The sequence below is a fragment of the Telopea speciosissima genome, chromosome 1 (genome assembly GCF_018873765.1).
Source record: "Telopea speciosissima isolate NSW1024214 ecotype Mountain lineage chromosome 1, Tspe_v1, whole genome shotgun sequence".
Lineage (NCBI taxonomy): Eukaryota > Viridiplantae > Streptophyta > Magnoliopsida > Proteales > Proteaceae > Telopea > Telopea speciosissima.
In genome coordinates, this window is record NC_057916.1 from 80,241,863 (window position 1) to 80,254,487 (window position 12,625).

The window sequence follows — 12,625 nt, forward strand, 5'->3', positions numbered from 1 at the left end:
CTAATAGGTGCCTATTGGAAGACTTGTTTGAGTGGCTAACAAACAAGCCTTATGGGAAAAGACATGAGTTCGGACATATCTCTTGGAGACATCCCTTAGTGGTGTCTCTTCCTCTCCTATATAAAGAGAGGGGTCTTGCTCATTCTCCAACAATTGCTTTTGAAATTAATTTTAGAAGCATTTTTAGTTTTTTCCATGTAATCGATTAGTGTCGATGAGTTAGTGAATATAGCCTTTGGACACCCTTTGTAATCACATTTGGAACCGCAACCTATGTGATTAGAGAGTTGTTTCATCTTGAAGGTATAGATGCATGGTCACCCAGTTTGCGAATTGGGGCATCTAAAAACCTTAAGGAGAGCATCGTTTGATGCGACTCAACTCTACCATTTATTGTTCGGATTACACAAGAGGACGTGTATTGTTGACTCGGTGCGATACTATTTGTCATACCAATCAGATAAGTCTTGTATTTATTATTTATTTATTGTTTCTAGTCTTATACTTGCTGCCCATGATATTTTAATCTTACAAGAAGCCTTCCTCTCTCGAGTCTTGGACCTTGACACATCAATAGTTTCAACTCCCAACTCCCAATCTAGAATGCATCAGCAATGGCGAAACCTTTTGAAACCATGTTTGCTGTTGCATGAAATTCCTTCTAATCGATTAAATTATTTCCAACTATTTGAATGTCATTAATAAACCAAACATAAACACTTTCCTTTAATGGGGATCCATTAAATAGTAGAGCTCGAGAGAACATAACCTCCACTTCATCTGCATTTAAATATCGCACCCCCATCTATCTTTCTCTGCTTTTTTGTAAACCTGTACAGCTTTCTATTTCTCTTTCTCGCTCAAAGTTGGAACTGGGTAGTGAACCTCTCCAATTCGTTCCATCTCAACCTCTTTTTAAATCAATGACAATGACGCTAATGTTATCTGAGCTCTTCCGTCCCAGCGCAAGGCGAGTAAGTAACGCAGCTGCAAGAGAGCATCTCGATTGGTTCATTTGTTCTGTCCCAGTATCTTCATCCGGAGATTCTGCATTGAGGATTCTGGCTGCAGTAGAGGAGGAACCTTCCTCGTGGAGGCACTTGCGAGCAACTTCACAAGCCAAATCATTTGAGAGGACATCCCACAAGCCATCACTTGCAAGGATCAAGCACTCATCTTCAGGGGTCCTTTCTGTGATTGTTAACTCTGGTTCTGAGATTACTATCGGTTTTAGATACTTGTCACCTATTTGAAAATGCATATATTAGAGCAGAAAGAAGAGCAAAACATTAATTGGTAATTTTATACAAATAGCAACATTTGGTGCATAATCATAATCAAAGTTTTCTATCTTATGAAAGTTTCTCATGCAGACAATCTATTGAAAAGTCAAGATAACAACTTCACATTAGAGAGTTTACTACTCTACTTCCAACCAGCATGGAAAAAAACCTGACAAGAGCATTTGTTGTCCCATTCCTACAATATGGAATAGCTTTTATAATTACTACACACCCTTCGTCATCCCATGTGAATTGACAAAAGAATCTATATCAGATGTGCTTGAGGTCCAAATGATTTGAATTGAAAATAATCTTCTATCTGTGTAAACTGAAGAAGATTGGAACTCCAAATTTAAATGGTTTTTTCCTCTAACATAATGCAAATGTGTTGCCCGTAAAAAATGAACATGAACAGTGTGTTTTCACATATTAAACATAAATGTCATTTGCTTCAAGTGATTCTCAAAAGCATAGAGTATCATATGCACGAAAATAATTGACCGTGACATTGGTTCCTATAATAAAGAAGCTGTTGATTAGAGACAAATTTATCTACTAAATGATCAGATGAGCAGCTCAGACAAAGCATACAGCTTTTTCTTTAACGTTCTTAAACACTTTTCTAAACCTGAAAGATCTCCCACCATCAATTAGTGAGTTGATCAATGTAGTACATTAGACTACCTTACAAGGCAAAGGCATAGGATAACAAATATTCTGAGTATATAGGAAGATCTTTTAAATAAACATCATCTCAATAACAAAGATAAGGGATCAACATTAAAAAGATAGAGATGGAAAACCAACCAGAGGTGGATATCAGAGATGAAAAACCAACCACATTCCCGTGGAATATACTGGACAACTTTCATAGTAACTGAATAGAAGTAATTGGTGAAAATTGTTGAATAAACAAATAATAGAACAAAACATTAAAACCCTGCACTCACAATTGATGGGAGCAAACTGTTAAAAACATGACAAGTCCCAATAATTAGTGGTTGGAAATGATATATAATTAGAGACAACATCAGCAGTGTCTGTGTCAAAAAGTCTGAACTATCAGAACATATGTGAAAGAAATATTTTCTTTCCATGCTGTTGTGAGCAAGCCATATAATAATAGGAAAGAATTTGATCCACACGCAACCTTATAGTTGTTCGACCTTTAGACAGGAACCAAATAAGACCATAGCCACCTTGTTCTGATAGAGATATCCTCCCATTCGAATGCAATGGTAGAACTTGAAGATCTCAAAATCAAGCTCAGTATCACTACTCAGAAAGAGGGGTGAACTGGAAGTCTTTAACAGCCCCACTAGCAAGCGAGGCCACATTTTGCGATGTATATGGAATAAATTCAATTCTGGTTTGTAGTTAATCGTCCAAACTGGAATCATCATCAATGCTGAACACCCTTAAGTATGCAGTTAAAATGAAAGTAGAAACTAGAAGGTGAAAGATGAAATGAGTAGGTGGCACATGAGTAGTCACCTATACCAGCAATCAGTGCCAAAACTAGAAGAATGTGTTAGAGCACCTTTGCAGAGTAGGTAAGTTCTTATATCTAAACCCTTGTCATTTAGGTTTCCTATTTTAGTGAAACGTGATTAGTTTCTTTATTGCATATTTATAGCCAACTAATTTCCTCATAGAACTGGGAAAAGTTTTCCAAAGATGCAAAAACTTAGTTTATGTTTTGTTATGTATGGTAATATGTTATAATACAACACTTGTTTTATGACATGTAGCAACAAACTACAACCTTTATGTTTATCGGATCAAGATGCTTATACTACATTAAATCTTGGGTGAGCCTTCCAGGTGCTAATGTTGTCAGAGTCAAGTCTCAATGTATTTTTCCACCAAAAGAAGAATCTGAATGTATTGCTTTTGGGTTGAGTTTGGGTATGGTATGTCCAATTCCATCCTAAACTTCACTCTGGGCAGAGCACAGCCTTGCTCAAACCTCATGTTGGGTCCCAGCAGGGGCCAAAGTTCGAGATGGAGCAGGGCAAGCTTAGGCCCTCTTGATATATAGTATGCAGTACTGCGTGAGGATTATTTTTGTTTTTTTTTAAGTAAACGTCTTTGAAAGCAAATGCTGAGGTTCGAGTCTTGAGAGCGATCACTTCGTACAAAAAATGCTAAAGGTTAGGACCGTCTCCAAACTCAACCTACCCAGGACCCTGCAGAAGAGGGACCTGTGCTGGGTAATGGCCCTTATTGACATATTTGAGTATGATTCTTATGCCTAAAATTCACATGCAACACCATTGTTTATACATCTGTATTTGAATTATAGGAATCAAAACAGCTGTTAAAATTAATCACAGGATACATTGAAACAGATGGGGAAGAACACAAAGCAAGGCGAAAGCCATGTTTTGATAATTATTGCATAACGAAAAATTCACATGAAACTCAATATGGCTGATGCAGCTGGATTTTGAACCTGAGAGTCTAAGCAGCTGTCAGAATCAATCACTCAATTAACATTAGATTGAATTGAGGTAGTCAAATGATGTGGCAGATGATCTAGCAAACCAAAAGAGAGTTTGCTCAAGATTATGCATTGGGGCTAGTTTTCCATTCTAAAATTGTAAATTTGTTTCCCTTGTTTTCTACAATTTTCCTTGGTTCTATCTTGGGGGATTTCTTGGTCCTTCCTTTGTACCTTATTGTCATTTCCCCAATAAATCCAAGAAACAAAAGTTGGATTGGATAGACTCCACTGATGAATTCACATCAATCTGTAGTATGGTTGACAATTCAGCACATGGAAAAAGTTTGGGTATAGTTCAGGTTCGAAGTGTGAATACAATGAAATTTTTTGCTCACGGAGCAGGTTGTGGTTGGCCCAACCAGGAAGGAATCCCTGGTTGGCAGACCTATTTCTGCCACATGAAAGGCATGTCCATTGTCCATATATAAATTTAGTATGAAAAAATACAGCCAATTATGGAGCATGATACATTTTCAATCAGGAGTTATTCATTGTTTAACACTATGGAGTTATTTTCCTACTAACACATTTGCGAATAATAGGCAAATTAGCAAACCACATGGAGCAGCGATGTTTTAGTAATATCATGTCTAAAATTCATATGAAATCAGTTATTAATGACACCACTAGCTATCAGAATCCATCATTTGATACACAATATTGTGGAGATCATTCTCATCACAACATCACATTTCTTATCTCCCGACTCCTACTCCCTTGAATAGTTTAGACCTCCAGCTTAATTTTCACTCTCTGAATGTAGTTAACATGTAAGTAACTAAGTATTTGAACTGTAATCCCTGAACTAAAAGTCCACAGAGCCAATACAGCTTAAATGGATTAACATAGCTAAAAAGAAAGCAGTATGAGATACAGATAGCAAAGGCAGTTCTGCACCCCCAATTTCCACTATGTGGCATTCCACTTCTACTTGCCCATAATATTGTCATGGGTGAAAACACAAAAATCAATAATTGGTACCATTGAATATTTCCATCAAGCAGAGTGTTTCTAGTGGAGACTTCTCTGTGGAGCCCCACAAGGGTCCCAAATCACATGGTAGAAATAGGCATCTTAAGGGTAATTAACAAAAAAAATTGGCACCCCCGTTTGTTTAGTCCATCTAAATATATTCAAATACCCATAGAGATGTTTTCCTATATTTTATGGTTGGAATCTCAGACACACCACAAGGGAAACTCCACAGAGGATACTCTTGGCACACTAATGGCTCCCTGAGGGTTTTATTTCATTATTAACTCATAAACAGAGTCAACATTATTTTTTTGGAACAGAGAAATAGAAGTACAAAATCTTTTTAAAGATTTGTCATTGAATTAATGGTAATGTCTTGGATATGAGATAAAGACCCATGGAACACTTGGGACCCTTGTACTTGCCATATCTCATCATATGCGGATCAGGTCCCACTTTAGGATGGCCCCGCCTAAGTAATTACCAAGACCAAAAATCATTTTCAAAAGATTATCCACACCATGAATTTCTTTTAAGTATTTACCTTGTTCCCCCCTGCCAAAAAAAATAGAAGGAATTTGTTAGAAAAGATATCACCTGTTCTGGGGCAGGGACTGGAAATCAGGCCTCGAACTGTTCGGTTGCTTTTTGGCCCAGCATCTGAAAGGAAATCAATTGATATGAAGATTCTCAAACATTTAATAGTTTGTTCAATTGATATGTTCCCAGAGTGGTGGTGGTCTTTCAAGTTTCACCACCACTATGAGAGAAGTGGTGAGTAAAGACATGCATAGCTTAGGCCTTGTATCAAGTAGAACTTTGAATGGAGCTGATTTGATGGTAAGGATCCATGTAGTCGACAATTTAGTTGTGATAAGGCTGAGTTGATTTGATTTAATACTTTGTTCAGGATGTCATGGTTCAAACTGTGGGACAGAGTGATGGAAGCGATCAACCCAGAATCCATACTGGGTTGATGGCCGGTCCAGGTTGTTGGCACTAAACCCATAAGTGGGTCGCGCAAGAAAGAGAATTTTGGGCAGATATTTGATCACCAGGGATCATAGTAGGAGTTTTATGGTGGGGAATGCCAAGATAGACTCTCTAAGATCTCTTCTGTGATTGAAGTGGAACGCAGCAGACAGTAGGTATGATGGCAACACATGTAGGAATTAAAGGAGCTATTTTGGAGGTGATGTGAACATCATCTAGATGATCCAATATGAGTTTAAAACCATAATTGGAAGTGGATGTCATAATTCAAGATATCAGAAGGGTTATGGAATGTTTTGAGTGTTTTCAGTTGGTCTACATGAAGGAAAGGTGCAAGAAGCAGCAAACGAAATTGCAGCCCATAGTAAAGCAATCCACCTGATGTTATTTTATAATGTCATTTAAGCTGACCTTTTGGTAGAGTGAGTTGGCAGTGTTGAGCCTGACTGAGCTCTATGTATTTTATGCTTTCCTCTCAAATAGGGGTGGAATAAAATTGGATGGATTGTGTCTGTGTTGGATGGTGAGCTGGTGTCCATGACTGCCTAACCAAACCAGGATTTGAGATAGGTATCCACTCCTAAGTCCAACCTGTTTTGGTTTGAATTCTCCCTGTCTAACTGGATGCATACAAATTAAAACATTCATTATCATGTAAACAATCTTTATTCAGTACAAAGTTAAACATGATTTTAGGGTTTTAATTTTTTTTTTTTTCTTTTTCCTTTTGAATTCAGCGTTGTATTTCAAAAAAATAAGATATATGTTCCACGGAGCAGTTAAGAGATCAGATTCTGAGCCAAGTAGACATGTAATGGAAAAATTAGCCACTGAGTCAGAAAAGGAGCCGCAGTCTCGAGTAGACACAAGGTGGATGTCCAAATCTTGATCGAAGATCTAAATGATTGAACAGAAGAGATTGTCAAGATTCCAAAAAGGGCATATACTGTGCTGTTACATTTGAAAGGGGGAGGCAAAATCATCATCCAAGGTGATCTTTCAGGCATTAGGATGCTAAGCCAGTTGTATCAACTTATTACATTTGATGCTCTAATTGGAAACCTGGGACCTAGCTTGTCTGAAGTGCCAAACCCAAACCTGTATAGATTTAATCCCAACAAAAGTTCTTCTCCGCACTTGGAAAGTCTGGGTAGACAAAATAATTCCATCTGAACTCCTAACCAAAAATAGGGAACAAAAAAAGACAAAGAAATTGGAGTGTGATTTTAAAAATAAAATACAATAAAATCATTCAATGAAGTGATGAACAAAAATAAATTTAGAAGGATATATGTTATACGCAAAACAGGACAGAGAAAGGCTACTACGTCCTCGATACATTAAAACAACTTGGTAAGAGAACTTGGTTATGGAATAAGATTACCATGAGGAATTGTGTGGAGAAATATTTAAGGTAATGGAATTGTAGTAAGGTGTTCAAGAAGAATGCTATAGCTTTTGAATGGCATTATATATACATGTTAGGCCTACAAACTGTCATGTATTATCATTAAAATAAAATAAGAAATAATGAACTGTATCTCCCTATCACTATTAAACTTGCCATCTATTTTTCTTTGAAAGAATCTTCATGAACCTTTTTTTAACATATTTTAAATAATATACAATTGCTTTGTATCATCCTAAAACATTAAACTAGAACACTCCAATGCTGAAATATTGAAGAAGTAACGACCAAGATAACTACACAACAAAGTTAAGTAACCATAAGACGGTTAGAGAGACCAAGATGAATGATGTGGGCATAGCAGATGGATGTTTTACACATAGGTGAAAGTGGTCTACCAGAGAGAGAGAGATGGTCTGGATCGGCCATGTCAACACAACGTGGCAAAAAGTCATATTGAAAAGAGCCAAATATATAAATATAATTATTCCATCTATGCCAACCGATGTATGACAGGTGTTTCGGTATATTGAACCCATGTGTCAACCATCAAGCACAGCCTACCTACCATTGGGTTGGGACCGCATAAATCCATAATTAATACAAAAATAATGACAGTGGTCCTGTTATCAGAACAACTAGGTGATGCCATGAAAGAGTGACACATATCCTTTGAAGAATTAACAGAAATGAAGAGCAGACAAAACATGGCATATAATGTGTATGAGCTCTAAATGGCATTACTACAAACCAACAAATAACATCTTTGGGGTTATGGGTTATGTGTTCTCTTTCTCAGGTGGTTGTGAGTGTATCCATATATGTGTTCAATGACCATACAGTTGTATTCCAGAGAAAAAGGGGCCCATCAAGAATGAAGGTTTGGAAATAGAAACTAAAAACCATTGGACAAAATTAATAATGATATCAATTAAGTCAAGTCTGAATTGTGAATGAAGGAAAGGGTAGAAAGGATGGAGTACCGAGAGCACGGGACATGGCAAGGATTCCAAGCACTCGAGCTCCACTTAGGTAGATAACACGGCCACCAGCTGCTTCAATTCTTGCTAGTTCATCAGGCCTGTCTGGCTGTCACAAAATTAAAAACCCGTATCTGAAAATTAAAATTGCATCACAACAATATAAGTGACAAAGCGGATTACAATCCTCAACAAAAACGCAGTCCCTTTGAAATGTGCCTTCTTACCTAGCAAATCAAGAGGGCGGGCTTGGTACAATGGTTAAGGTTGCTCCATTTTGACCAAGAGGTCACAGATTCGAATTTAGCAAGGGTAAGGTTGCGTACATTATGATCCTCCCTAAACAAGACCCCATAGTGGTGGAAGCCTCTACGATGTGGGATGCCCCAACGGGTGGGGGTAAGGCCATTATTGCGCTCAGCACAGGGCCGTTGGGGGCAGCGCGCCATAGAGGATCTGGATTGGTAGCCCACGGGCCAGGAAAGGTAACACCGAGTCGAAGCTAAAGCCCATTTCTGCTGTCAAAATTCAAATAATAATATCAGACCGTACGACCACATGGTGGGTGACGAATCTCTGAGGACTACCAAGTAGGTGTGTCAGAAGTCAACATAACGTGCGGTTAATAAACAGTCCAGTCCATAATCAGATGGCTAAGATCACATGATGAAGACAAGGAATTTATATCTTAACACGGCATGTGTGCCACGTGCATGTACTAAGCAAAGGTCACGGAAAAGTCCTTTCTCGTCCATGAGAGAGTCATTGAGAATGGAGCATCCTTTGCTGTGCTGTTTCATGTTCGTTCGCCATGAGCAAAATCCAGAGAGCTTCAGAGTTTCATGTATTAAGCTCTGCGAAGCTATACTTCTCACCATGTTCACCTTATGGACTCGAGTCGAGTCTTAAACTTGTTAATTAGTATTATTTGGTTGGTTAACGTCTATCGGTGAACGAACGAACCTTGTGATCGGTAGAGAGAGGGATAGCCCTTCCGCCGCGGCTGAGAACAGCGCGAGAGTCGCCGCAGTTGGCGACGAGGATGGTATCGGTGGTGAGAAGAGCGACAACGGCGGTGGAGCCCACAATCTCGGATGTCACCCCGGCCTGGTCGCACCTACATGGGGAGGTTATGCCCCCGCATGCACATGAGCTCAGCGCCACCTCGTCCATCCGCTCGAAGCACCTCCCCATCACCGTCTTCCACCTCTCCTCCTGCGATACTTCCTCCACAGCTTGTTTTTGTGCCGCCGAGCTGCTGCGCTCACCGGAGTTTGACGCGACCCGCATCAACTCCTCTTCCAAGAACACATGCATCATTTCTTGACAGAGTATCGCCACCTACATGATCATCATGCCCATCCAGCCATTAAAGCAGCCAAAAAATAATGATTAGCGGAAGTTCGAACTTAGAACTAACTAGTTACTAAGTAATTTTAAAAAAAATGGAAGTAAAGAATAGAGAAAAAAGTTGGGAATGAAAAAAAAAAAATGAAAGAACACACGCACACCACACAATTATGAAGTGGCGAATTTACGTGAGAGCCGCCATGTCCGTCGTATACAGCGAAGAAATGAAGCGGTCGGCGGCCAGATATTTCAGGTCGGCAAAAGTCCGGTTGTACGGATATGGCGTCTTCCATTTCGCGGCATCGTCCTGAAACCGATATCGAACCGAAAACCGGCACTAGATCGTCTGCTAGAAACTTCCCCGTGGTGGTCGATGGCATCGCTTTGGTAACTTCTGCTTCTTCGCTCGACGAAGATTTCGATGAGGACGAGGACGAGGACGAAGAGGAGGATGACGACGATGGAGAACACTCCCGATTCCGCTTGCCATCGTCGAGGCGTTGGGAGTTGTCCCGCCTCTTCTCCCGTCGCTTTGGAGGATTATTCTCGTTATTCTTCGGTAATAATGATTGCTCGGTGGGACATTCGATGGCAGAGGATCGCCGCATCACCATCCGCCGCCGCCGAGCCTCCATGGATTTCGCCGGAGATTCGTCGTCACTCACCATTTTCCGGCAAACCACTGCCGTAGGGGGTGGCATCCAGCACAAACATAAAACAACTCAAGAATAAACTCCGAACAAGAGAATCGATTTCCGCCTTCTATCAATCCCGATAGAAAAAAAATTTGAAATAAAGGAAATAATAATAAAGTGAACAGAAAAAGAAAAGAAAAAATGAGGGCTACTGCTTGGAATTTGTACGAGAAACGGCGACGTGGTCGGTTTTCTCTTTTTTGGTGGAAGCAGCGGGGCTGGCCAACTTGACGGTCACCTGCCCACACTGCCCGTCTTGCCCATCACCGACCATTTGCTGTTACATTCTCGACACGTGTCTACTATGACGTTCCACCCATTTTTCCATAATCGTGAAATGCTAGGGAATGCCTCTCCCTCTTTACGGTGGTAATCGTAATCCCTTCTTAGCGAAAGAGGGTCCCACCGTCCAAGTTTGGTCTCTACTAACACGTGTCAAACAGAGCTGATCAACCATAGGCCCCTTCTTTTATTCCTAAGCAACGTGGCCCAATCAAAAACGCACCACTATAGTACGTTGAGATGACTAACGTCGCCCATCAATGTAAAGCCACGCTCTTGCTTCTCCAACTAGCTTTCCCTTTTTTTTTTCCAATTCTTTTCAGAAAATACACGTGGCAGAATTTTGACCGACTGGCTCTGAACAGATGATGTTGGTCTCCTGTCGTAATGGTAATGTACATAAAGATATACGTGTTCCATCCTCGTGATTGGTAAAGCACAGAGAAGATTATGATCTCGATGCATAGGATCCCTTCTCGAGAGGAGGAGAAAGGGCAAAGATCGTAAAATCGGATTTTTCTTGGACGACAGCGAATTCGCTGCAACCCCAGGGTGGCATCTGGTGACGGACAACTGTCTTTTGGGCTCGGGGCATAAATAGACAATGAGGGACCGTAGGGGCATATCATTATTAGTATGTCCTTTGGGCTTTAATTAGGGTTCCAAAATGAGACCAGACCGGTTGATTCAATCGAAACTGGTCGGACCAAAATTTTAAAAAAACAAATAACCAAAAACCAATAAAATTGATGGAAAAGGAACGCCAACAGCTGCTGTGTGTGTAGACACAACTTGATGCAAAAAGATCATTGAATTTCTGGACCTTTCCAACCTTTCCAGGGGGTGTGGCAATCTTTTTGCGCCAAATTGTGTGTGGGTGTACATATAATATCGGTTAGTGGTCTTTCTCCCAAAATTTATAAAAACCAAAATCGACTGGACCGAAAATTGTTGGTTTTCAGATTGGGTTTATGTAAATCAAACTTCGAATTGGTTTGAAATTGAACCAAATTGATACATAAAAGAACAAAAAACCAATCAAAATCAAACCGAATCAACCGTTTGACACTTCATATAATAAAGAAATTTATTTTGATGACGCGTGTGCAAATTCTGGAGTGGACAATGACATGACCTTGAGTGAGGTGCTTAGCAAATCTAAAAGCGTGGAAGTTATATATAAAAGTTGAGATTCTTGCATATTAATTAATGAAATATAAGTTGGGTTTAATACTTGTGTAAAATAGGGATTAAGAATTTAAGATTAAATTACATTTTGAAGGCGGTGTAGCCAATCAAAACCCAAAACATTTCCTTAGTGTAAGGGCAAGAGATCTGTCACTCTCTGAAAGGGATAGACTTCCCGTATATGGAAATTTTTGGATATTTTGATCAATTTTTTTGGGTCAATCACCAACGGTCCCAATCGCATCTTGAATGCTTAATGAATGATGTTACGTATTCCCTTTACTTTTGGGAATTTGTCTCAATAACCTTAGATAATAAAAATAAGGGAGAGCGTGGAGTGGAATCTTATTAGGGATGTAAACGGATCGGATTCAATTGGAATTTACTATTATTTAGATCTGAATCCGCTATCGAAGAAGATATTCGTAACCGAATTAATATTCGATGGAATTTTAAAATTAATATCATATTCAAATGTAGGAGTTCATCGGATATCTGGATATTATCTGATTAGTAAACAAATCTGACCTATATTGATTATAGATATTTTACTCCAATTACTGATTTTGATTTTGATTATCGATTATCGACTCTGATTACCAAAATATTCTTATAAAAGTGTTTTTAAGAAGGGTAATATAGTAATATATCATATATTTTTACAAAAATATTAAACTAATCACATTTTACAATCATATAGTTAAATAATTTGGATAATATCCAATCCGAAAATAGAACTATTCGAATAACATTATCTTTTAGACGGATTCGAATATATTTTGGAAACCAAAATTCGGAATTCAAAAACCCCTAAACGGATTTGAACATGGATAGACATGGATTTTCGACTATCCATTGACATCCCTAAATCTTATATGCCACACTAATGGATTTTTAGAAAAATTTATCATTCATATGGCTCATATTTTCATAATAGATGAGAGAAAAAAATAATAAGGGAAAAT

At 38.9% G+C, this 12,625-nt stretch overlaps 1 protein-coding gene across 1 annotated transcript; it reads right to left on the reverse strand.

Annotated features, from left to right (window-relative positions):
• Positions 1-860: 860 nt before the first annotated feature.
• LOC122641570 (probable protein phosphatase 2C 75) lies at positions 861-10,215 on the reverse strand. Its single transcript, XM_043834850.1, has 4 exons — positions 9,684-10,215; positions 9,109-9,486; positions 8,149-8,254; positions 861-1,245 (listed from the first exon to the last, which is right to left on the reverse strand). Exons 1-4 carry the CDS (start codon positions 10,194-10,196, stop codon positions 905-907), a joined length of 1,338 nt encoding a protein of 445 aa, XP_043690785.1. The 5' UTR covers positions 10,197-10,215; the 3' UTR covers positions 861-904.
• Positions 10,216-12,625: the final 2,410 nt, after the last annotated feature.